At 35.1% G+C, this 27,382-nt stretch overlaps 1 protein-coding gene across 1 annotated transcript; it reads right to left on the reverse strand.

Annotated features, from left to right (window-relative positions):
• Nucleotides 1–179: 179 nt before the first annotated feature.
• ppl (periplakin) lies at nt 180–27,382 on the reverse strand. Its single transcript, XM_056453882.1, has 22 exons — nt 27,141–27,382; nt 22,791–22,890; nt 20,363–20,517; nt 20,131–20,251; nt 19,923–20,042; nt 19,793–19,834; nt 16,891–17,052; nt 16,616–16,723; nt 16,313–16,408; nt 16,099–16,221; nt 13,717–13,863; nt 13,268–13,419; nt 10,934–11,031; nt 10,686–10,849; nt 9,778–9,956; nt 9,419–9,557; nt 9,131–9,324; nt 5,043–5,193; nt 4,868–4,951; nt 4,658–4,774; nt 3,397–3,489; nt 180–3,292 (listed from the first exon to the last, which is right to left on the reverse strand). The coding sequence occupies exons 1-22, from the start codon at nt 27,188–27,190 to the stop codon at nt 623–625; spliced, it is 5,265 nt and encodes a 1,754-aa protein (XP_056309857.1). The 5' UTR covers nt 27,191–27,382; the 3' UTR covers nt 180–622.

Raw genomic sequence — 27,382 nt, forward strand, 5'->3', positions numbered from 1 at the left:
ATCTTTAAGTAATCTTAATATATTAAACATATTTTCAATATTTTGATGTGTGTAAATGTTGTGGAAAAAGTCTCAAAGACTCAAGTAGATTTTATGAACTAGAAATGATTGCAAAGAAAACTTTAACTGCTTTATAATATAATATAAAAGATGAAGGGAAACAACACACAGCACTCAAGTTTATCCATATTTCATTTTTAATCTCAAATCAAGCATGAAAGGAGAACAGATTAATCTGACACAGCTGACAAAAAAGTGCATGAAACGAGACAGATAGGGCCATAACGTTATCATTAAGGCACACACTTATATGCATATTTTAAATCAGATTACTGTAAAACTGAACTCGATTTCAGTAAAATACGATCATAGTGTCTCATCTGCTACACTCCAATGAAAATATTTCAGGAAGAGCGTTAGAAACATTAACCCAAATTCAGCACCAGAACCAAAGAAACACCTTATTGCATTGATATAAGAATGCATTTGAAAATAAATACATACTGTATTGAGAAAGAGAATAAAAAAATGCAATTTTGGGACTGCAAACAGCATGTTTACTCAAGATCTTAATACGAGTAAACAGAATACAAAATTGGTTGTATTTGTCTAATTAATGGATTCATTTGCCTCTGCCTGACAGCATGACGCCAAACTCCTGGATGCTGATCTCTTTGTTCTGGTACTGTTGCAGCTGACGGTTTGTGATGTTTCCTGCCTTCAGAGCATCTTCGATGGAAAACTTCTTGCCTGATTTTCTGTCGTGAAGAACGGAGGACTCGCCACTCGGACCCTTGACGGTGATCTCCTCCCAATCGCACTCTTGACTTTGAAGGTTGACAAACATTTTCCACTCGATTAGGCCCAGCTTGTAAGCTTCCTCTGGCTTCATCTCCTTTCCGGTGTCTGGATCAATGACAACGATTGAACGGCGGAGGTGACTCTCCCGCTGCTCCCTCTTCACTCTCATTGCAGCCAGACTCTTCTGAAGCTTTTCGATTTCCTCATCCTTCTCCATTCGAATGCGTCTAAGCTCAGCGAGTTCCCGTTGCAAGGATTCCATTCGAATTTCCAGGTTCCTGCTACTCTCCACCGGAGACGACTCAGTGATGTGTCTGGTTTCTGTGGTTGTGATCTCGATTTCAGATTGAAGCTTCCTTAATTCATTCTGTAGGCGCTGGTTCTCCTGCTGTAACCTGTTGCTTTCGTCACGAATGTAGTCGAGTTCTTTGGATGATTTTGTATTGGTGAACTCTATTTCTGAAAGCTTTGTGTTCAGGGTGACAATCTCTTGGTCCAGCTCACGACGTCGCCTTTCCTCTTCCTCAAGGCTTTTCTTTAGCCTGATAATATCCATCTCAGCATCTGGATCTCGCTCAACTTGGACTTTTTCGGTTCGCACAACTTTCTCACGCACTTCTGTTCTCTCAAGTATCTCCTGCTGCTGCAACAAGGCGTTGAACTCTTTCTCCAAGAGCATGCGCTTGTGCCTCTCCTCCTCAACCTGAAGGCGCAGGATGGAGTGCTCTTTTTCTTGTTGAGGGTCCTGCTGGAGGACAACCTTTTGCTTAACTGTAACCTTTTCTCTGTTTTCCTTGTCCCTGATCTCTAGTTCATTAAGCCGCACTCTCAATCTCTGAATTTCAAGCTCTGCATCCCTGCGGGCTCTACGTTCACGCTCCAGTTCATCAAGCTGAACATCCAGTTCAGCTTTTTGATGCTGGAGCCTGATCAGCTCTTCTTTCAAGACCTCTCTCTGTTTCTGCTCATTGTTGATATTTAGGGAATAGGTGTCACATTCGGACTTCAAGAGTGGATCCAGCTCCATCTTTACGACTTCCTGCTGGACAAGTTTCTCCCTCACCTGTGACAAGTCGATCTTCTTGATCCTGATCTTTTCTTCACTGAGGGCCCTTTCATTTTCCAGCTCCAAACGTTTCCTCTGCTCCTCAGTCAGTTTCCGCTTGAGGCTTTCAATCTCCTCCTTGGTTTTAGGATCTTCTCTGTATTGCAGGACTTCATTCACAACCTCTTTGGTCTGAATCTGAGGCTTGGTGTCTTTCCATCTTTGAATCTCGTCTTTGAGTTGGAGGATCTCCATCTCGAACCTCTCTGTTTGGTGGGTTTTGTCCACAATTTCATTTCTGAGCTGCTCCAGCTCTCTTTCTGTTTGTGGGTCAATCTTATATTTGATGACCTCTTTGATGATCTCTTTGTATTCAATCTGTGGGCCTCTGTTTCTTAGCATTGTCAATTCATCCTGAAGGGACCTCAGCTGGTGCTCTGAATCTCTGCACCTTCTCTGCTGCTCCACCAGGTCAAGTCGAAGATTCGCCACCTCTGTTTCTGCCTTTGGATCGGGTCGGACAATCTCACGCACCTTCTCCTGGATGATGACCTTTGACTTCTCTTCCTCCAGGCTGGTGATCTTGCGCTGGAGGTCTGTTCTCTCTCTCAGCGCAGCACTGCGTCTTGTTTTTTCATCTTCGTATTGTCTCCTCAGGTTCTCCACCTCTCTCTCCAAAGCAATATCCTTCTCAACCTTCAGGACTTCCTTGATGGAGATCTTTTCCTCAGCCATTGCCTTTTCCTTTTCAAGACGTCTTAGTTTTTCCTGCAGGAATCGAAGCTCGTCTTCAAGCTCCTTGCGGGTTTCGATGTCTTTCTGCTTTCTTTCAAGCAATACTCTGTATTCACTCTCCAGTTGAGGGTCATTTTGTACCTTGACGACTTCCTCCTCAGTGATGATTTCCTGCTCCCTGCTCTTCTCCTCTGCAAGAATAGTCACTTGCTTTCTAATCTGAATGATTTCATTCTCTCTGACCATCTTCATCCGCTTGATCTCCTCCAGCTCTTCTCTTAGTCTCCTGAGTTCTTCCTCCTGTCCCCTGTCCCTCTCAATGCGCAGCACCTCTTTAACTGTGTACTGCTGAGCTCCCTCTTTCATTTCGGTCTCAATCCCACGCAGCTTCACACGGAGGGTGTCCAGTTCGCTCTCTAAGACCCGGGTGGTCCTGCTTTCATCTAGGAGCTTCTGCTGAACCCTGTGGTATTCCTCATCCAGTTGAGGGTCCGGCACCTTCTTGACAAGTTCTTTCTTGACAATTGTATCTTGTGGTTTCTGACCCTCTAGGAAATAGATGTCACTTTGGACACTTTGAATTTCCTTTTCCAGTTGGTCTCTCCGCTGAATTTCTTCCTGGAGCTGATTTTTGATTCTCCAGGGCTCTTCTCCTGGGGCAGATGATCTCACAGTTTGGACATCTTGCCTGACTATTGTAACCTCTGGTTGCTATAAAAAAATATATAAAATATTGCATGTGTTAAAGTAAATGAGCAATGCTTAGACCACTCTATGGTTTTATATATCCATAGTATAGAACAATAATGTTTTACCTGGTTAAGAAGGCCTTGAGCAAATTCTAGGTTCTGCAGTCTCTGTTTGTTCACAGCATTCACTTCAGTGAATTTTGCCTCAATTGCAGATTCCTTCAGAACACAACAATAATGTTTTATTGACTGTAAAGATAACTTTTAACTTATAAAGCTCTAAAAATAGTACTGACTTGTGGATTTCTTGCAAATATGGAAAAAATAAAGCGTCTCAAGCAAATTTGTGCAGTGTCACATGGTTAATGCAAATTCTCATGCGACCGGAGCAGTTTATCTTCTGTTTGCACCATGAGAAGATGATGGGTTAATCAAAACTCCAAAACAAAAGATTAATAAAGTGTGCTTACATAAATATATGATAAAGATCTTACGATGAAGTGTTTTTGTATTGAGTGTGGTCATAGAATGAGTAAACACATTGAAGGCAACAGTAGTGACCACTTGATAATACAATGCATTTAAGTACACTGTGCATTTGCTTACACACATAGAGAGTGCACTGAAGAGTTTCAAAGACAAAAGTTTCAGTGACAATTGCAATGATTATTACAGTGAATACTTTACAATTAATGCTACAAAAAGTAACCATTTCTGTACATTTTTTGTCTTTTGCCCAGTAGTCTTACAAGTGTGAAATAAGGGTTTTTAAGTACAGTAACAATCCTAGAATGTGATGAAACAGAGTTTAAAATGTGCTAAAACCTGGGCTGATGCTGTTGACAGTTGCAGAAATATCAGAATCAGTTTTATTGACAAGTGGGCTTTACCCACACAAGGAATTTGTTTTGGCTACAGAAGCTACCAGTGTACATAAAGTGACAAGTGACAACTCAAAAATAATTATAAGAAAGACGACAAACAATAGACAGAGATGCAATTAGACAAAAGAGCGCTGGGTGATGGATTGTATGTACAGATTTGTTATAAATATAAAGTTATAAGGTGCTGTGTACAAATGTGTATGAGAAAGTATTGCATTATATATTGTTGTAATAAGGTGCTGTGTACAAGTGCGTATAAGAGTATTGCTTTATGTTTATTACACTGTATATTAATTCAATATACAAAATTGTGACCTACAATAAAACACACTTTTCTTACAAAGTTTTTTAAGGGGTTACTATGACACATCATTTGAATATTTTCATTTTCTGGGAAAACATCGGATTAGGTAGCTTAAAAAGCTAAAAAGGTTATAATTATTTAATCAATGTGATGGTTTACTTTGTATGCTAGATGCAAAAATGTATGCAAAAATGCTCACCTCTCTATTCACTTTCATGGCAGGAGATTCAAGTCTGCTTCTTTTGTATGTCTGGGGAACCAAGCCGTCTTCAAGGTCGAGGATGGATTTAAACCGCTCTGCTTCATTTTCATAGTCCTGAAAGCCAAAACACAATGGCGTCCATGTGGCTTTGCATAAACAAGTTTGAAGAATAATGCTCTGCAAGTAATATATTGTGATTTTTCATACCTTTACTGCTTGCTGATAAAGCTGCGCATTTCTTGACACATTGTTCAGGTCTGATTCCTTCCTCGTGATATCAGAGAGCAGATTCTGTATATTTAATACATAATTTTGGTTAATAAAGATAAATCATAATTTCATGATAAAGTCAGTGTAATGGCAGAAGAGACTCAAGACTCACTCTTTGATTTTTCAGTTTTGACTCAATCTGTCTAACGTCATCAGTTTCACGTGGCTCATAGTTTGGGATCCGGGAAAGCCAGCTATTGAGGTTTTCATAGTCATTGTGGTAGTTGGAGTAGGCCGTTTTAGCTCTTTGCAGATGCTGTGATCTGCAAAATGGATTTAAAACAATTAAAAGTAAATTCTGTGAAACAATTTAGAAAGTAATTGATAAATATAATGATGTATTTATGTAAAATAAGCATGGTAACACATTATAGTAAGGGTAAATTGCTTGCATTTGTTCCAGTATGCTAAACTAACAATAAACAACACTTTTATATCTCTACTTTGATAAATAATTTAAGAAATGTTATGTTTTTATGTTGCGGTTTTTATGTTGTCGTCTTCAGAATACAAAAGTTAAGATATTTGAGATGAAATTCAAGAGCTCCTTTATCCTCCACAGACAGCAACTCCCAACTCAATCAAAATTTTAAAAAACAAAACAAAATCAATCCTCAAAACAGAACTTCAGTGGTTTAATTGCAATATCATCCAGCTATGAGAATACGTTTGTGTTCACATAAAACTAAAATAACAACTTTATTCATAAGTTTCTTCTCTTCAGTGTCAGTATAAGGTGCATATTCATGTGTTGAGCTTGGTTATGTCTCTGATGTATTCAGACGTGCCAGTGCTTTGTTTGCAGCAAAGGAAGTCATTTGTGGGGTCCATACATGAGTGCACAATGCTCTCATGAATGCACACAATACACTGACAACGAGAGAAAGTATTCTCATAGCTTGACAATATTCTGTTTAAACCACTGAAGGCATAGGGACTGCTTTGAGGATGTTTTTGGTACCATTCCATTTGGTACCAAATGGAGGATGAGGGAGCTCTCAGATTCTGTTCTGAAGATAAATGAAAATCTCAGGAGTTTGAAACAACATGAGGGTGAGTAATTACAGTTTTTCTCGATTGCTAAAACACAATTTCTGAAGCTTTACTCCATTTTCTTACACCATTAAACACAAAATTTCATCCTCAAGCACTATTAACAAAACCTCTCACTTCTGGAAAACGAATATTATGCCTCAAAACAGTTTTACCCGTGTTCAAAATCAAGCACTGCTCTCAAATAGTAAACAAAGTGATTTAAATGATATACACCATCAAGTAGACAGAGAACAATACAACTCAAAACAGAAAACACATTATTCAAAACATAGTTCTTAGGGAGAAGTACAGTTTTACAGTTTTTCTTGATTGCTTTGATGCAGTTGTCAACTGAAACTCCACATTTTCAAGACAGTGAACACACTGGCCAAAACAGCGGCGCTGATGGTCAAAATGACACATTTTGCTTGCAAAATGCTTTATCCGTGTCAAAACATTTACAGTTTTATTCTGATTACTTAAGCACAATTTTGAAATTAAAGCTCATTTTGACAAAACACTACACACAATCTACACAACCACACACACAAATTGTAGAACACATCAGAACTTTTGCAAAATGAAACACTTCATCCAAAACTTTACAACACTATAACAAAACACACTTTTAACATCGTACAGAACACACACGCCTCATTCAATAGTAATCTGCTTCATTTACACACTGCGGTAATCAAGCTTAAACAGTTGTATAATTTTTAACTGACTAATACTGATATAATCAGGGTTGAGAGATATTGCTATATGAACATACTGTATTCACCAAACAGTGATAGACTGATAGCTAAATATTGTCCTCTCCTAACAAACCATACAACAATGTAAAGCATATTTATTCAGCTTTCTGGTGATGGATACATTTCAATGTAAAAAAAAAAATTCCGTCCCCTGTCTCCTGTTTACCAATCTTCCTCACTTTCCTGCTTCCTCTTCCATACAGCAACATTGGCTTATTTATTGAAGATTAATATTTATTGCTCCTGTAAAACATATTTATACTATATATACTACTGTAAACATGTTTATTGAAGACTAATACTTTATACCTTTTGCTTTTTTTATTGTGGTTACAGCTGATTGGTGTGTCTACAGTTTTGCAGCAGTGTGTGTGTGCACACCTGATGGCTGTGTTTAACCTATGGTTCATGTGTGTGTTCATTTGAAGGCCTGTGCTTTTGAAATTTCAAGGAAATTCCAGTATGAAAAATTTCTGTGTCAAAAGCATCCAAGTGTGTTTAGTGATTTGCATATCAGTGTGTGTAATGTTTTGCAAAAAGTGTGAAGCTGACAATGTGCTTACAGTTGTGCAGATCTAGCCTTGTGTTTTGCTCCTTGAGTGTATGGTTTTGCTAATTGTGGGAAAAGTTTAATTTTAGTGTGTTAGCAATCGTGAAAAACTGTAAAATATGCAACAAAAGCTCATTTTACCTTCAAACAACACAACTTGCAAACAAGAATATGAGCTCTTTTAATCAATCACTACACAATGGACAGCAAAATACAGAACTCAGTGTGAATCAGTGCACCATTGCTTGTCATTGTAGCCCATTGCCAGTGCCGTTTGTTGTCTTTCTATTTGGGCTGTCAAATTTTCCTTTTTGCATAGAATTGGATCCAGAATAAGAAATGCTTTGATAATTTTTTATTGAATTCATAACATTTTTTCAAACTGTGGCTGAAAACTGAAATACTGTTAAAATACAAAACAGACAAAAATAATAAAATACTGTAAATATTTGATAAAACACATGTAAACCAAAATACTGTCAAATCTATCAGAGTAGAAGACATAGCCACTATTGACCTCCTCCATCCATGCTGGCAAAGAATAACACAGACCGGCCATCTTTTTATATAAAGTTTCCGGACTGATTGCTAATTGAAGATTTGGGTGAAGGAGTGTCAAACCAGTGCTTCAGTGATTTCATACAGATCTTGATAGTTTCTAATAGTTAGGGATAGATGGTTTCTGTTTGGTTACCATAGCTAAAACAATAAAGTTTGGACTGCTTAAATAACATCCGTGTTAACTGTTTTGCAAAATGTTGGGGAAATTGTAGCAATCCAATGAGAAAGGGTTTACACATTTGCAAGACATGTCTTCTGCTCTGCTGGGATAGTGATGATGAAAATGGAGTGGATCCTAGTTTCATTAACCAGGTCAAAGCAAACTAGAAAAACTGTAATCTTAATGTTCAGGGCCATACAATTTGTTTATTGTACAGTATACAGCCTACAATGCACTGTACTACAGTATACTATATTAAAAGGGACAAAAATCAAAGGTGGAAATGTGATCAATTTGCTTCTTGTCTTTGGGCTGAGTCAGGCCAGAACACTTTGTCGACATCAAATGCAATGCAATATTGTCTCTCCTGAAGCAAAGGAGGAAGAACCTTTTGTGTGCTGTATCCAGCCCTGACATGGTTCCTCACCTATATCACCACATGCTCAATCCATGACTTGCAGCAGATCTACTCTGGTGTAGGTTTGTCCATCACACACTTTCCATAAAACTACTCAATCGGAGTCAGGAAAGGCGAGTATGGAGAAAGGTACAAGTTCATAAACTGCCCATTGCACTCATCTTGTCACATTGTTTCTTAGACATTCTTAGACACTTTCCTTTCCACCTTCAAAAACCTGTTTGCTTATATCAGTTGTGTCACATCATTTGAAAAATGTGACATCAGTTTTAAATGGTTGTGTTTAATCAATGACATCTTTTCTCTATTTGATTGTTGCTACTTGTGTTTACCAGTATGGATGACGTGCATTAGAGTGCAGCATGTGCTTTAAGAATGAGATTGTGTTTAGAGTTTTGCTGAAAAGTAAGATCTGCACATTGTGTTTTACCATGTGTAATGGTTTCAGGTATTGACAACAGACTGCACAATTAGCTAAATGAGCTCAGGCAATTGAGAACTTAGTTCAGTCAATGGGTTTTAGTGTTTTAGCAATTGAGAAAAACTAATAATATTTTTGGGTGAGCTAACCCTATAATGGTGAAAACAGCTTTATTTATTTCAGATTACAGTACATAGTATCTAAATTAGATCTGTAAGATTTGATTATTACTCAGTTATATGTCAGTTTTTTAAGTATGCTGCCATTTAGATGAACTTTGTGTAAATATGAGCTCACCTTGCTTCAGTCTGTCGGTTCAGGTTGTCAAAGCGTTTGGTCATTTTCTGAACCTCCGCCTCTTGCCGCTCGATATCAGGACAGTGCTCTTGTACTTTACTGGTCATGTTACTACAGCTGGCTTTGGCGTCTTTCAGGTTCTGCTCAGTCTGCGTGATGACAGATCTTTTGCTTCTCAGCTCAGACGCGATGTCCTGGAGACAAGAATACAGCAAACACCAGTGCAGCATGAATCTTTTTGGAAAAAATAGATCAAGAGAAAGAAGTATCACTGAATACAATGCTTACCGCCAACTCGCGCTGGGTCTTCTCTATTGAAGCGGGGTCAGATGGGGCAGTCTCTTCTCTTGCCAGTTTGTTTTCATAAGTGGACAGCAGAGCTTTGCCATTCTGCAGTGAGTTCTCCAGCTGATAAGAGTTCTGCAGTCTACAAAAAAGCAGGTTTTGGCTCATAGTTCATGCTTTGGTGTATAAATTGGTATAGAAATTAACAAAAATGTTTATATTTGCAAATTGATATCTATAAATTTTTTAATATTTGACTTTTATCAGGCTCTTTGTTAATGTTAGCTTTAAGAATAAGCTGATATGGAGCCTGATATGTGTGGCATTCATGACTCTGATTGTAAAAAAAGAGGTATACTCACTTCTCAGTTGAACAATTCAGCAGCAAATCAACTTTGTTGTATTTCTTGTTAGTATCATCCACCTTGGAGTAGAGCTGTGGGGCACTTGCGCATTTCGGAGAGGATTTGAGGAAAGTCTCAGCCTCCTTTACTTTTGCAGACTTTTCTGGCTCTATCTTACGGACAGCTGAAGTAATGTCCTGTGAAGAAAACACTGGAGTAAGGCCACTGAAATACAAGATCTGAAGTGATGCTTTTGTGTTTAGATTTCAGATTTTTGTTTGATTTACACATTTATATCTAGCATTTGTTCATGATGGCACAATAACATGTTGATGCCCATTTCTGCGATAGCGTAAAATATTGTAGATCTGGCAACTGTGCATGTTTTTCCCTCACATATCAACAAAATGTGTAATGCTAACTCTTTAAAATGAAGTTAAAATGTCAGCATTGTGAGAGTAAAAACATTCTAATAAAAATTATTAGAATTCCAATAAAAACGGTAAGATTTTCGCGTTGCCTTGTACTTGTACATGTACATGTGTAATGGCAGTAAAGTTGAATCTAATCTAATCTAAGATCTTAACTCAGAAATCTCTTTCTTGCAGCTTTGTTTTTTTCAATAGTTTTTTCCTCACAATTGCGAATTAGCATCTAGTATGCTAGTAGCTAGTATGCATCTCATTATTCAAGCTTATTTCAATCAATTGTAAGGTTGCATCTCACAACCCAGAATTTATCTCATTTTACACCTTATATTGAGATTGTGCAAACGTAATGTGCACATAAAATTTAATTTATATAATCATTTAGCTGATACTTTTATCCAAAGTGATATTACAAAAATAGAAGCAATCAAACCAAAAAAAGTGCATCAATATCTGAGCTTTGTGACAAGTCTAATGCAGTACAGTCATAATCTGTACCCTTATGTCCTGCAGCCTGTCAGCGCTGTCTTGCACAGGACGCGTCTGCTCCAGTGGAGGGCGCACACGAGAGTAAATGGCCTTCTCCTGCTTATCCAGATCACTGACAACTTTATCCAGTCCTGCCATCAGCTGACGGCACTGCTGCTCTTGCTTATCTGCGCCTGGAGGACGAAGCAAATTTAGCGTTTTTCTCTCTTTGGGAGAGCTCTGCATAGTTTATTATAAACTATTTGACAAGCCTTTACCTCCTGTACTCTCCTTCTTGAGCTCTGCCAGTCGGGCTTGTAGTGCAGTTTTGCTGCTGCCGACTTTCTGTTTGATGCTTTTATGTTGGTTTATCAGACTGCAAAGATGCAAAGCATAATTTTAAATGTATAAACTGCAAATGACATGACAATTCTGTAGATTTACTGGATTTATTAGGTATGTGTTTGAGCAAAATGTTAATATTCCTTTGATTTTAAATACAAATCCTTAAAACATTTTATTTTAAGATAAATTTTTACCTGATTATTTATTTTATTTGGTTTTACATTGCTTTTATATATTGTAATTTTGACATGTATTTGTTTTATTCATGTGTGTTTTTTCTATTGTGTCGCTTGCAGTGTTGGGGTAACGAGTTATAAGTAATGCGCTTTATGTAATAATATTACTTTCCCAAAAGTAACAAGTAGTATAACGCATTACTTTTAAAAATAAGTAATATTATTTGAGTTACTTTTGAGTTATTTGAGTTACAAAATGTAATGAGAGTTACTTTTTACCTTGCTTAATTGGCTTTTATAAAATATATTGTAAAAAATACCCTAGTCAGGTTGAATCAGCTCAATTTAATGAACCGGTTCGACCGGTTCACTTAGAAGATCCAGTTAAAACAAACGATTCATTCATGAATCTCCCATCATCACTACAGACAGTCAGAAACAGAAACAATGGCAGGCCGGAGACTTACATTTTTGCAATGGATTCTTGTTATATTGTAAGTAAAACTCTTGCCAACTGCAAGAAACACAACATCAAAAAAAACAAAACAAAACTGGATGAGAAGCACTACATCCGCACCTCACCTCCAGCTAAACAACAAATGATTGACATCAGTTCACGTTCTCCAGGTAAAATAATTAACTCAACTAAACAATAAAAAAGACTGTTATTTGTTAAAGCTTTTATTGTTGAGGAGATGTGGCCACTAAGCAACAGTCTACTGTTGAAGCGACTACGTTTTGTAATATAGCAAGATTTTTTCTCTTTTGGGAAACTATTTACACATTTTTTAAGGCCACGTGAAGCAATTTATTCAATGTACAAAGCTCAAACATTTATTTTGATTTGTTTTTAACAATTTTAAAGGTGTAAAATCTGTTTTTGCCTTAATAAATTATTTCTTGTTAGTACTCTTAGGCTTTTGCAGTCTTTATCTCAATGGACAGTGAATTTACTTAACTAATAATACAAAACATACAAAAGTAGCAAACACATTACTTTACATGCTTTCATTAATCTGTATATACAGCATGTATAACTCTGGGCTTAGAAAGTTCTCAAAATATAATTTTATCCTACATTTTTTAAAGGAAAAGGAAGGTGTAAGTTCTATAGGTGGTTGTTAAATGCAGAGCTTCTCTATAAAAAAGGTGAAAAACACCTGCAAGTTCTGAAAGAGATCAAACCTCAGCCAGGTCAGGAAAAGTAATATAATGCATTACTCTCCATAAAAAGTACCTAAGTAACACAATTAGTTACTTTTTTGGGGTAGTTACTCAATATTGTAATCCACTACTTTCAAAAGTAACTTTCCCCAACACTGGTCAATTGCTTGTAAATGTATTCTTATGTGTTATTATTATTATTATGATTATTTTTCTACATAAGACTGATAACATTCATTCATTTATAACTTCACTTATTCCCTTTATTAACCTATAGTCACCACAGCGGAATGAACCGCCAACTCATCCAGCATTTGTTTTACGCAGCGGATGCCCTTCCAGCCGCAACCCATCACTGGGAAACACATACACACATTCACTACAGACAATTTAGCCTACCCAATTCACTTGTACTGCATGTCTTTGGACTGTGGGGGAAACCGGATCACCTGGAGGAAACCCACACGAATGCAGGGAGAACATGCAAACTCCATACAGAAACGAGGCTCGAACCAGCGACCCAGTGACCTTCTTGCTGTGAGGTGACAGCACTACCTACTGCGCCACTGCTTTCCCTAAGACTGATAACTATAACAAATAACTGAATAAAAATACTATCATTGCGAGATTATTTTCATATGCAGTGATTGAATAAATGGGTTGTTGATTTCAACACTTATTAATAACTCCTCTGAAGTTAAAACACTGGTATTGTGTTGTCTAAACTTCAAGATTTTTTTGTTATCTTATGCAAAAACACTCAATAATATATATGTTTTAAATGAAAAAGAAATGTCATCAGTAGTTTACAGAATGAAACTAAGTTTTTTATATTTTACTCAAACACATAACTAAAAATTATAGGTCCAAGAGGGGTTCTCTTCATTTCTGCTATAGCTGTATATCCTGATATGGAGGAATACCCACTTGTCAGCACTGGCCACAGCTTCAGGGTCAGTTGGAGGGATTATGAAGCAAACTCCTGGCGCACTCATGGTGCGTCCATTAGCGTCCTTCACGTCCCATTTGGACCCATTGTTCCTGAGCAGGGTGTATCGCTCCCCTCGCAAAATTGAACCCTGTGTTGAACAAAATAAGCAAAGTAAGCTCTGTTTCAACTTGATATTGCTGCTGCAAAATAAATGTGAAATCCGTACAAAATCCTCCCGCGCGCGTCTCTGGAGGTTTATATGAGATGAATCGTTTGGGTGAAGGCCGTCTTAAGGATTTAAATACATTAGATGGGAGAATCCAAAACCCGAGCAGAGACAGAGCGTAATGTTTTTTTCTTCTTCTTCTTCGCTTACTCATGATGTTTCACTGACTGGTATTAGAGGAACTCTAAGCTGTGTGCATATAGAGCTCAGACTGCGTACCTCTTCCGCATCGTATTCACACAGAGCCTCGATAGGGAGCAGTTTTTGAGGAGTCTCCCTGCGGTACTTCAGAGGGAGAACCTGCAGGCTGCGCTTCTGGAGGTTTTTCAGACGCTCGTCGAAGTGGTCCATGGCCTTTGCCTGATCCTGTCAATACAAACACATATAGAGTGAACACACTATTTAAAATACAGAACAAAGATGATAAGGGTGTTTACCTGTATCTAAACACCAAGAGTTATCTAGGTTTTTCCCTTATATTAAAATGAGTCCTGTTTAATCGTGTTTTCCTTAAAAAGATAAGGACTATTGTGCAGTTTTTAATAACAAACATTGAAAAAAGTGGAACTACCTTTCATTCAAAGTACATTTTTATATTGGATTAAGAAGTGTTAAATTATGGTTTCTGATTATAACATGTTTTATTCAATTAAAAAAAAACTTTTTTAAATTAAAAATTTAGTTTAGCTTAAAGTAATATTTTTACTTTAAAGCAGCAGATTTCATGTCATGTGACCACATGAAAAATTTATTGTTGATGTACTTTCAGTTTTTATGTACACTACCAGTTTGGGGTAAGTTATGTACAAATGTTTTGGGGTCTGTAGGATTTTTAAATGTTTTAAAATAAGCTTCTCCTGCTCACCAAGGCTGCATTAATTTCAGCAAAAATACAGTACAAATTGTAAAATGTTATTGCAGTATAAAATAACTGTTCAAAAGAAGTTTATCATTTAATATAATCATTTATACCAGTGATTTAAAGATGAATTTTTAGCTACATTAATCAAGTCTTTAGAGTCACATGATCCTTCAGAAATAACTCTAATATTAATTATTATTATTATTATTATCGTTCATTCATTTTCTTTTTGGCTTAGTCCCTTTATTAATCCAGAGTCGCCACAGAGGAATGTACCTCCAACTTATCCAGCACATGTTTTATGCAGCGGATGCCCTTCCAGCCGCAACCCATCTCTGGGAAACATCTATACATACTCACTCACACTCATTCACTACAAACAATTTAGCCTACCTAATTCACCTGAACCACATGTCTTTGGACAGTGGGGGAAACCAGAGCACCCGGAGGAAACCCATGCGAACACAATAATACTATTAATACTATTAATAAATATATATTATATATTATTATATTACACACTACTGGTCAAAAGTTTTGGGTCAGTTTTATTTTATTTTTTTCATGTTTTTTTTATTTTAAGAAAATTATTCTGTTCATCAAGGCAGCATAAAAATATTAAATTGTTAAATATTTATTTATTAAATATATATTTATTACTTATTGTATGTAGTTTCAAATGAATGATTACTCCAGTCATTATTGCTTTTATTACTATTACCATTAATAATAATAATAATAATAATAATAACAATAATTAATATTAGAGTGATTTCTGAAGGATCATGTGACTCTGAAGACTGGAATAATGAAGCTAAATTCACCTTTAAAATCACTGGAATAAATGATTAAATTAAATGATAAACTACTTTTGAACCGTTATTTTATGGTGCAGTAACATTTTACAGTTTTACGATTTGTACTGTATTTTTGCAGAAATAAATGCAGCCTTGGTGAGCAGGAGAAGCTTATTTTAAAACATTTAAAAATCCTCAAACTAGATCTATCTATCTATCTATCTATCTATCTATCTATCTATCTATCTATCTATCTATCTATCTATCTATCTATCTATCTATCTATCTATCTATATATATATATATATATATATATATATATATATATATATATATATATATATATATATATATATATATATATATATATAACACAATATATTTAGTGTCTCTATTTTAAACAATATTTTTATTTTGTGTGAGTTTAAGCTTTTTCTTGACTACAATAAACATTTTTGATTCAGAATAAATTAAATTGTATAGTTTGAACCTAAGTTAAATTATACTTAAATAAGAAAAATAAAAAGATTTAGCTGTAACAAATGACATTTGTTTTAAAAGTTGCTTCAAAGTGTAATTTTTTCCAGTGTTTAAATTAACTTATCATTCAGTGTGACAAATACCAAAACAGAACAAGTATAATATAAAAAGACATTATATAACTAATACGCCCCTCGGGTCATTTTGAGATCTAACATTTCGGGTTTCATGTTTTTTATGTTTAACTCTGACTGATAATGGATTATTATTTCACTCATATTTTGATATTTTATTTCTACAAAACATATTTGAAACGTTAAAATAGATGCTTCATGCATGCATTTAATAGGTATGAAATCACTTTATATATAGATTAATGCAGACACCTAGACACAGTTGACCTATAGGCTACACATATTATAAATTAAGAAACAAAATGAAAAATAGATGCAATATACTTACATCAAGGTCAGCAATCAGACCCTCCATCTGGTACATGTCTTTGAACTCAGGATTGTACTTCTGGTTGATCTCTGTTTCCAGGCGCTTCATCAAATCACTGGTGTCTCTTGCATCCTTTTGGAACTGGACAAATACAAATAATGCAATGAGCAAGACTGAAAGCAAACGTGAAACAGAACAGAGCAGTAAATAACAGTGTATAATGCCAACTGACTTTGTGATAGTCGTCCATGTTTTTGAGATGGTTTTCTTCACAGATGAGCAGGTTGAGGTACTCCTTCCAATCTGCATGAACGGCATCCATGTGTGCCTAAAGACACAACTTAATTTAGAAGAAGCATAATATATACGGCTATGATGCACACAGTGATAATAAATGTGTGCTTTATCATTTAAAAAAAAAGCATCTCATAATGCTTGAAACAGTGTCAGCGTATATTTATGTAAACTCTGTGTGCTTTTTTAACCAAAAGATGTAATAGCAAAATAATGATTAATATTAATTCATTAATATTACCGCAATGACGTTTTTGCCTGGATGGTTTTGCTCAATAAGTTCCTCCCCATCTTCATTCAGCTGGGTGACAGTTTTCTCTTTAGATTCCAGACACTTGCTGATGAAGTTCTGATGAAGTACACATCAAGATTACATTTCATAGTATTTACGTTTCAGCTCTGTGATCACATAATTTGTAGGAGGTTTGAAAATGAAAGCGCTTAATCTCCAGTCATAGAATTATGCTTTATTTATGCATTACCTATCATTAAATAGCTGTTAACTCTAAGCCTTACCTCGTACTGCCTCTTTCGGGCTGGGTAATCCAGGTTGTTGTCGCTCCAGTCATATGTGATTCGCTCTTCGGCTTGCTGGTCCATCCAGTAGAGCTCGTTGGTGCAGCGCTGCATGTAGTCCCTCATAGTGAGCAGGTTCTTCTGCCGTGCCATGGAGTTTGCCTAAGATGGACAAAGTCAAACGGACATGTTTTGAAAATTAAACATTACAATATCCATGCATAACTAAGTTGCAAAATAAAGTCGCTTAAAGGGTCTTCAAATGCACAACTTTGTTTGATGACGTGATTTCAACTGAAACTTACTGGGTGGCCCTCCCCTTTAAAATAGCCAATGGCATTTCATTACTATTTAATCAATTATGTGCCGTTCTCCATATAGAAAATTGTAATTGTGTGTAACAAACTTAGTTTTAAAGGTCCTAGTTACCTGTATGCTGTCTGTATGTCAAAAAATATCCTTAAAATAGCAGCTTTCCATAATTTGTTATTCATGTTTTTATTATTTTTTCCTCTGTTTATTTATGCTTTTGAATTGATTTATGGGACCTTGCTCTTTCTTCCAACAACTTTAAACCCAAAACATTTTTTCGAAAAGTGATGTTTATTAGTATTTTTTTGTAAAGTCTACAAAAAATATCAATACCACAATATCAATAATTTACATATTTTCTTTTTTTTAGGGTAAACAAAAACATTCAAAAACACTAAGTCCCCAATCCCACCCCACCCCCAAGGAGGAGAATAAAATAAATAAATAAATAAATAAAAACACACACACACAACAACATTAGCACCTACATGAATTGTCAAAGCAACTAAATAAATATACATAAAATCTAAATGACACACACACAAGATCTTTGTTAAAAAACATTATAAATCAGCAAAGTATTTTGTATTCTTGACAAAAATTAATTAGAGGATGCCAGTTTTTATAACATTTTTCAGTGGAACCTCTTAATGTAAACATTATTTTTTCAATATATCGAAAAGACTTTATTAGCATTTCTATTACTTTAAAGTGATATATTGCCCGAGTTGCTATTTGTAGTATACTTTCTGTTATTTTAGAGACTTATTTCTCTATATGAAGGGTTTAGATGCAAAAACCTCTAAGTGCCATTTAAAAATTTCATCTAAAACTAGCCTTTTTCTCAAGCTGTTGTGTGTAGTTTCAGTAATTTTACTCTTAGTGCAAAGAATACAGTAGGTTATTTTCATTGTCTTTAAAGTGAAATAACTGAACATAAATGTAGGAGGCTGTGGAAAAACACAAACTTTAGAGGAAAATTTTAGACGGCACTAAAAGGTTTTTGCATTTGAACTCGTATATTATTACCTATTATATATACATATATTATTTATTATATAACTTCAAACTACTAAAATGTCTATAAAAGTTTTGTTAAACTTTGTTAAATTGTACTCAGCAGGCTTAGTATTAGGTTAGATTTAGGTCGTGATGTCAAGTGACCAAAATTCAATGTCTAGCCAGTGTCTAAGGACAATGTTATTTCGACATTCAATAACAACGTCAAAAGATGTTGATATTTGGTTGATTTTAGGTTTTGTTGGAAAGTCACCAAAATTCAATGTTTGAGCCAACATTTTAAACCAATGTCATATACTGACATTTATTCATCGGTTATGGCAAAATCCAATGTCTGATAGACGTCATAGTGGTAACATCCACACAACATCAAGCTGTAACATCATTAGACGTTAATATTTGGTTGATTTTAGGTTGGACGTTGGACATTGGACATTGACATTAGCCTGACGTTGGGTTCTGACGTCAACTCGATTTTCACTTCCAAACAAAATACAACATCCCCACGACGCTGGGGTACAACGTCAATCTGACGTCATGTTGATGTCCTGTGCCTGCTGGGTAGAATTTCCAACATCAAAAGTTGACAGAGCAGAGATCAATGTCCCATAATGCAATTCACAACCATAAATAAATGGAAAACCCTTATAAATCACAAAATGTGTAAACTGTTAATAAACAGATATTTTTTACAGTGTGCACATATTAAATGCATTTTCATCTTGTGGGCTTGCCATAAAGAGAAGAGTACACAAATTCACAGCGTGTTTCAGCATTCATTTATTGGTGAACGTGGAGAAGTTAGACCACCACTTTGCTGCTGTTTATTATTTTGTTCTATATGCAAGTGTGATCCATGTGAATAAATGACCAATTTCAGGCGCATTGATTAGTGGGCAGGAAATTTCAATGCAAAAAACGCTTTTCTTACATACATGTCTTGTTTCAAGTCCAAATATCTAAAAATTCTTATATTAAGAAGCATTTTTTAGACAAGCAAAACATAATGTCTTGTTTTCAGAAATTATATGCCAATAATAAATGAGTTTTTCTATAAAACAAGCAAAATAATCTGCCAATGGGGTAAGCAAAATAATCTTGTTTTTCCTTTTGACATAAGATCATTTTTCTTACCCCATTGGCAGATTATTTTGCTTGTCTTAAGGAAAAACTCACTTAATATTGACATATTATTTCTTAAAACAAGACAAAATGTTTTGCTTGCCTAGAAAATACTTCTTAATTTAACAATTTTTACATATTTGGACTAGAAACAAGACATCAAGTTAACAAGAACATCAACAAGAATCTAAGTAAAAAAATAATTTTCTGCAGTGTCGGAAACGAGAGCTCATTTGATTGGTCAGACGATATGAGAAGCTAAAGTATAATGTGATGTCATAAAATACTGTTGATGCATATTGGTGAGAATTTGCCTGATTGGAATGCTTAAGTTTTCTAAATGTGAAATTAGAATATACAAGTTTATAAATAACACTAAGACTAATATACTGATACTAACCTAATTTGGATTTCAGGGGGAGTTTAAATACAGAAAATGACTTCTTACCAGTAGCCTGTTGTACCTCGCCTGCTGGCCATCCAAACTGTCCTGTTATACAAGCAAGCAGATGAGACAGATGTCAGTTGTGCATCAAATATGTTTCTTTTTTCCTCAGAAGTATTAAGTAAATATGTACCCGGTCTCCAGAGACATACGGAGCCAGTGCCTCCACTTCACTATGAAAAATATTGTGCTCCTCTACTTCATTCTCAACGGTGGGCAGATCTTGTCCAAATCCTTTGTTGTTCAAATTCGCCTGCATCAAAACACATTATCATCATTTGAAAGCATGTATTTTAAATAAAAGAAAGAACGAGGGAGAGAAAAGTACTGTGTATACACACCAGTTTCTCATCGATCATCTTCCCCCAGTTGACAGTGGGAACCTGCTCTGAGCGTGTGGATTTGTAAATGCGATTGTGATCATCGTTGAGCTTCATCACACGCACTCGGAGCTGTCTCATGCTATTACGTTGAGGAAAAATAAAAAGAGCCATCCACAGCATGTTAGTCAGATTGTTTGGCATAAAAGATGTTGTTGGAGATTTGGGATTGATGGTGGCTGTAGAGACTCACTCTTTCTCAATCATCTCAGCTTGAGGGTGCTTCAGACGGACGGCTATGGATGCGTCCTCATCCAGACTTTTCAGCAGATCCAGGGAGTTTGAGATCCTTTTGCTGGTGTCCTCCTGGTACAGGGGCGGCTTGCCCTCATTGATCTTCCTGATGTCCTGAAAACATCAGTGAGGAATGTGATTAGAGATATTTATGCAACAAAAGTGATTGTTCAGCTTAATGGAATTTCAAGACTTGAAATGTTACAATATTATCATTCAGATAATACACTACCTGACAAAAGTCTTGTCGCCTATCCAAGTCTTAGGAAACACAAATAATAACTTGACTTCTAGTTGATCATTTGGTATCAGAAGTGGCTTATATGAAAGGCAAAGGCCTCTAGATTAGGCTTATTTTAACAAATTAAAATATGAACATGCCTTGATCTTTAATTACTTAAGACAGTAAAGTCTGACTTTGCATAAACAAAAGTCTTGTCACTTAACAGTAATAATGTCCAGTATAGAATATAAAGTCATGGTGCAGTGGAAAGGATTTAATTTTGTGGATGACTCCCATGAGCTTGGAGGACTGCATCTATACATCTCTGCAATAACTCAAATAACTTATTAATAAAGTCATCTGGAATGGCAAAGAAAGCGTTCTTGCAGGACTCCCAGAGTTCATCAAGATTCTTTGGATTCATCTTCAATGCCTCCTCCATCTTACCCCAGACATGCTCAATAATGTTCATATTTTGTGGCTAGACTGGCCAATCTTGGAGCACCTTGACCTTCTTTGCTTTCGGGAACTTTGATGTGGAGACTATCTTGCTGAAGAATTTGCCCTCTCCTGTGATTTGTAATGTAATGGGCAACACAAATGTCTTGATACCTCAGGCTGTTGATGTTGCCATCCACTGTGCAGATCTCTCGCATATCCCCATACTGAATGTAATCCCAAACCATGATTTTTTCTTTACCAAACTTGACTGATGTCTATAAGAACTTTTGGTCTATGCGGGTTCGGGTCTATTCGGAAGATGCACCCTTCACTGACAAATGTCCAGATGTTTTCCCATACATGAGCTCATTTGTCCTATTTTGACTGCTATGCCATCATAAATAGTGAAAATAACCCATCGAAAAAAGGCTCTAAGACAAAGCGGAATCCTCTATTGGCTGTTGCTTTGGCGGGACTTCAGCTAATCAGTTTTGGCCAATGCTAACAAATATTTTCATTTAGCAATTTGCCGTAAGAGATATTATCTTTCTCTCCTGTATTGTTTTGAAATAGAGAAAACCTTTTACATGTGACTTTTATTCTAAATCTTGGACCTTTTTCTTGAAACAAAAATTGACCAATAAAAAGGTGTAAAACACCAAAAGTGGCCCGTATTAAAATTTATTTGAATACTATTCTGGTGGCGCAGTGGGTAGCATGTTTGCCTCACAGCAAGAAGGTCGCTGGTTTGAGCCTTGGTTGGGTCAGTTGGCATTTCTGTGTAGAGTTTGCATGTTCTCCCCATGTTCGCATGGATTTCCTCCGGGTGCTCCGGTTTCCCCCACAAGTCCAAAGACATGTTGTACAGGTGAATTGGGTATGCTAAAATTGACCTTAGTGTATGAGTGTGTGTGTGTGTGTGTGTTTGTGTGTATATGGATGTTTCCCAGTAATGGGTTGCGGCTGGAAGGGCATCCGTTGTATAAAACATGTTTATTTTGCTGTGGCGACCGAAAAAGAAAATGAAGGAAGGAATGACTGAATGACTATTCTGGCTATTGTTGTTATCCATGAATTTTTTAATGTACCTTTTTTACAAGAGAGTTTAGAAAAATCATGAAGCTCTACATTATTATTATGTTTTCATTAATGTTTTAATCAAATGGCCAAATTGTGACAGATGAAAGTCGAATGTAATAAATGACAATCGACTACAGTTTTTAATTAAAAACTTTAACATATTCCTATTTTTTGTAATGATAAATAATGTATTAAACTTTATGTATTAAAGTATTTTTCATATTTCTTTATTCAAAATCTTTAGGAAATAGTTTTTGGTACATCAAAAACTAGCTAATCCAGCTAAAATTATTGCTTAAAATGTCACTAAAATGCAGAATTCAAGTCTCATAGTTAAATATAAAATGAGATAAATAAACTGCAAAAAGGTCAACTTTTTGAGAAAAAAGCAATATCATAATTATAAGCAGGCATTAAGCCAACAGTTAATAGTGGGAATTGGTACTTCAACTAAAGTGTAACAAATAATAAAGCACGAAACATACTGAAGAAGTTAAAATGAAAATATCCAAATAACTCTGGCACATGTTTTTCATTATTTTACCATAAATAACCCAACACGTTTGAAGGAAGAATTAACATGCTTAATTTTGTGAAGACAGCTCTGATTTATAATCCGCTGAAGCTGCTGTGCTGCGCTCACCTTGTTGAGATTCTGCTCGGTCTCAATGATGTTCTTCTCCACCTTGTCTGCATTCTTCTGCAACTTGTCGATCAGGTTTGCCAAATCAGTATCAGGTGGTCTGAGGTGAAACAACAGCGAGTTTGTTTTGAGAAGAGCAGTCTGATATACTTTCAGTAAGCCAAATAAATACACATCAGTCTGCATTTTCCCAAAATACTGCTGCCGGTGTAGTAGGTTTGTTATGTTGAATCTCTGGGATCTGGGACAGAAAACCTCACTTCACTTTATCTGTCATGCCGAGATGCTCTGAAAATAAATACAGGACTTGAAACACTTTCAATCCGCATCATCTGCTGGGGGAACCAGCGTGCTAACAAAAAAAAACTAAACTAAATATTCTCTCTACTTGACACAAGCTGCAGCCTAGCACAGTTTTTACTGCATTCTGCAAATTCTAGAGAAATACTGTTTTGACAGTGGATGGAAGACATGACTAAACTTGATCTGAATCAAATTACACACCTTGGGCTGTATTTGCCTTTAGGACAAAATGTGTTATTTTATCATCCAATAGTGAGAATCCTTAATAATGACATTTGAGCGAGTTAATGCCAGCTATTAATATCTGAAAACTGATTAAATTATAATATCATGTTATCAGAAAACAAAACAGTCTTGTGTTCACTTGATCTAAAAGAAGCTAAGGGAGTTCTGAGTAAGATATGTAAATGAGGCTGATAATTACAACAAGTTGGTGGTTTTAATGAGGGCGTTAGAAACTCAAACTGGTCTAACAGGTTTTACTAATGTGGCACTATACAGTGCTCAGCATATATAAGTACACCCTTCACAAATCTATCTTTTAAATTCATATTTTTTATATATTATATTTGTGCATATACATTAAATTAGTCAGTACTGAAGCCGAATCTGGAGCTTATCTAACAAAATAACTGACAATAACGGTCCAAAAACTAGTACACCCAAATTTATATGTTATAGAAAAATATTAAATACAAATTTAAAAAAAGAGGAAAATTCGAGAAGCAAAAAACTGACAAATGTATTGACAAAAATGTATATTTTTGCAATATTTAGCTTGAATTTAATTGTATTATCTATTAATTCCTAAATATGTTTGGTGACTAAAATGTTATTTTAATAAATATATCTGTTTAATAAATCAGTTTTGTTTAAATGCACCAAAATACATTGCCTATATTCACTGAGAAATGGATAAAAACATTCATTTTCAAAATTGGGTGTACTCAATTATGCTGAACACTGTACATGCAAAAAAAAGGTAAAGAGACATTTTTGTCTTATTATCAAAAGCATCTGTATGTGAAACATGAATAAACAGCTGTGTTCTTACAATTATTACTATTTAAACAGCAAAAAAGACAAAAAATAAAACATAATTCTTAAAAAACAACTTTTTTTTTATTACTATACAGTTGGAGTCAGCTCCAAGTAATTATTATTTAGTAACTAGTTCCAGATTTTTTTATGTTCACTTAATTTCTCTTTTCAAAATATTATTTAATCAGAAATGTTTAGTCGTCCAATCTAGGCATGGGCTGGTATAAGATTCTGATGGTATGATAACCTTAGATAAAAAATATCACAATGTTGTGATTACTGCTCCAAAATATGTTCTATTTAAATGTCTGGGTAAATGTCCCCCCCCCCCCCCATTGAATGCAATATTTACACAGTATATTTTATTTAAAGAAACATTTTAAATATTTTGGACGAGTAGCTTTTGATGTAAAGGTTTCTTTTCTGCTGGAGATACTGCTGTCCTAAAAAGCTAAATAAAATAGTTGTGAAAAACTAGTTTAAAAAATACCTTAGGAACGGTATAACTTTTCCAAACCGTGGTAAACCTTTGAACCCGTTATTGTTCCATGCTTAGACCAAACTTGACTCCAATCTTAAAAGATGAATATATTGTCTGGGTTTTCGTTTATTAATCACATTCACCATTCTGAATGGAAAATAGATTCGAAAATAACTCTTAATTGAATGTTTTTAAAGTATGTTCATGCAGACTTGATATAATATGTATTCTTACCTAAGCCAAACAATATTAGTTCAACTTTCTAAAATAACTGTAATAATTACAGTGCAAAAATAAGTAAAAATAAGCTTGCAGTTACATGAGTATAAGTAATTAATAATTTAGTAATTCAGTAAAATTTGTGTATGTACTATCTTGTTAATATTTTAAAATAATTTTTATTATTAAAATAATCATGAAATATAATAAAAATATTAAAATGACAAAAATACCAGATTTATGTAATCAGACAAGCAGCAACATTTGCAATTCTGTCTAGAGAAATATATTTAATTTGATCTGAAATGAAGTTCTGGGTGGGGCTGGTAATTATTTGATGCTCAGTTCCCTTCCCTTGAGGTGTTCCCATATCCAAAACATACACATACAAAAACATAAACTAAGAAATCAGGACATCTCAAGAGCAGTGTTATGAAATAGCCTAAGGTTTTGTCCTTTTATAGCTCACTGCAAATACTGGCCCTATCTCAGCGTGCCATGCCTTGTTTCTGTCAAAAGCGGACAGACAAGTCACAAAACCTGGCACATTTGACACTGAATGACCTATCATGCGTAGCACAGTTGAACAACACCCAAAGATGACTTAGACAGAAAACTATGTGTTTAGGAAAACCTCGTTTTTTGCTACATCTGTAACCAATAAAATTATTTTGACTCAAACTGAAACCATATTCTTAGAGCAAAGTCTCCCATAATCTGCACTGCTTTCACTATATTGGGGTCCAATACTGAGTCCTACTGAAACGAAGCTCAAGGCTAGACTCATCTCTCAAGCCATCTGCAATATATGCTTGTTTGAACTTGAACTTGTCACTATAAGATCACACTAGTACCCTTAACCAATCAGCTTCCTTTAAACACTGACTGCAGCCTGTTCTGAGGTGTAACTTGAGAACTATAAATATATTAAAACAAATAATAAAAAACAAGTCATTAATAAAAACAATAATACAGCAATATTAAAATATATTATAAACATTATATTATTATAATATTATTATATATTATAATAAATATTATAAGTAACATTAAAATATAATAAAAAATCTATTTAATTAATTATTATTTAATAAATAAATATATTTTAATAATAATACATTATAATAAATAAAATAATGATAAATTAATATAAAATTTATATAAATAAAATGTAAATTACTACTGTATATTGCTCTAATATATTTAAAACATAATGTACTAAAGCACTGCTATGGGTAAGGTATATGTCAAGTATACAACTTGATACCTAAATAGGAACATAGTAGGACATATAAAGTACAAAAATAATTTATAGATACTAAACTTTGAGACGCAGTGTACTTTCGACTAAAAACATGCTAACACTATTTAACTAGTATACATGTGTTCACTTGTAGGCCTATGTGCAGTAGCTACGAATAAAACTAGTTATAAACTAAGTGGGTATTCAATGCTAATCAAAATGGTTAAACATGAAATATACACTTAAAAGTATAGTTTTATTAATTAAAAGTGTGCCAAGCTATTGTTAGTATACTTAGACTAAAAATGTAGTGCATACTTACCATACTGTTTAAAGTAGGCTACCCTAAAATATAGCCTACTCGAAATTAACTTAGGCTTTACTACTTTAAATATTCTTCATAACTTGACATACATCTACTTTTTTGTAAAGCTAAAGCTAAAACCAGACAAAAAAGATTTTTCAATACACTGTAAAACCCAACAGTCAACTTTATCAAATGAAATGAATGTAGTCAAAGTTCAGAAACTCAAAATTGACTGAAAGTTAATTCTACTCATTTGAAAAGAGTGTTGAAAGTAATGAGTTAATTAAATACCTCATTACTTAAAATACTGTGATCTTAAATGGATTAAGTTCACACTACTCATTTGGATTAGTTTTTGAACTTAAATGGTTTGTTGCAATCGGTTTCCTCAAATGGTTTGAGTTACCTTAACTTTGGGTTTTACAGTGCATTTTTTCACAACAAACTTTTAAAAGGTTTTAGGTTTTCAATGGGACCAACCCAGGTGAGATGAACGAAGTGTATCTCAGAGAAAGTTATCCAACCTGTTGCAGCGCCACACCCTTACTACAGTAACTTTCATTCAAGCAACCAAAAACACATTTACCACGAAATCAGATATTTAAACACATAACTTGCCATGTGCGACGTGGCTAATGTACAACAAACCGACGACAGCCATGAACCGTACAGTAGTCCTGTCATAGCAGCACTCGCGCGCTCCACAATGACGCGATGAAACATAAACAGTGTAAAAAGTGTCCGTCTGCCATTTACCTTTTCTCACTGATGGTCGCGCTACTCTTGGTTGTCCTTTTCTTGAACATGATGACAGTTGCAGAGTCTCTCCAACACCCGTCTGAGTAAGATGGCACAGTAAATATCCCTGTCGTTCAACTTGTACCTGAAGCGTCTTCTAGGACAGGTAGGCTACACACCTCAAATACAACGCCCACAGAGAGCGAAACAGCACCTTCCCTCCCACGAACACGAGCTGTATCGCTGTCCGTCAAAATTAG

This window comes from Danio aesculapii, chromosome 3 (assembly GCF_903798145.1).
Source record: "Danio aesculapii chromosome 3, fDanAes4.1, whole genome shotgun sequence".
NCBI lineage: Eukaryota > Metazoa > Chordata > Actinopteri > Cypriniformes > Danionidae > Danio > Danio aesculapii.

What these genes read in the sequence shown, in the direction of transcription:
- ppl (XM_056453882.1), bottom strand. Translation starts at nt 27,190, where the DNA reads ATGTTCAAGAAAAGGACAACCAAGAGTAGCGCGACCATCAGTGAGAAA. An exon ending in AGATGATCGATGAGAAACTG is followed by an intron (nt 20,043 to 20,130) that starts GTGTGTATACAC and finishes GTTTTGATGCAG; the next exon opens with GCGAATTTGAACAACAAAGG. An exon ending in CCCGAAAGAGGCAGTACGAG is followed by an intron (nt 16,724 to 16,890) that starts GTAAGGCTTAGA and finishes GTACTTCATCAG; the next exon opens with AACTTCATCAGCAAGTGTCT.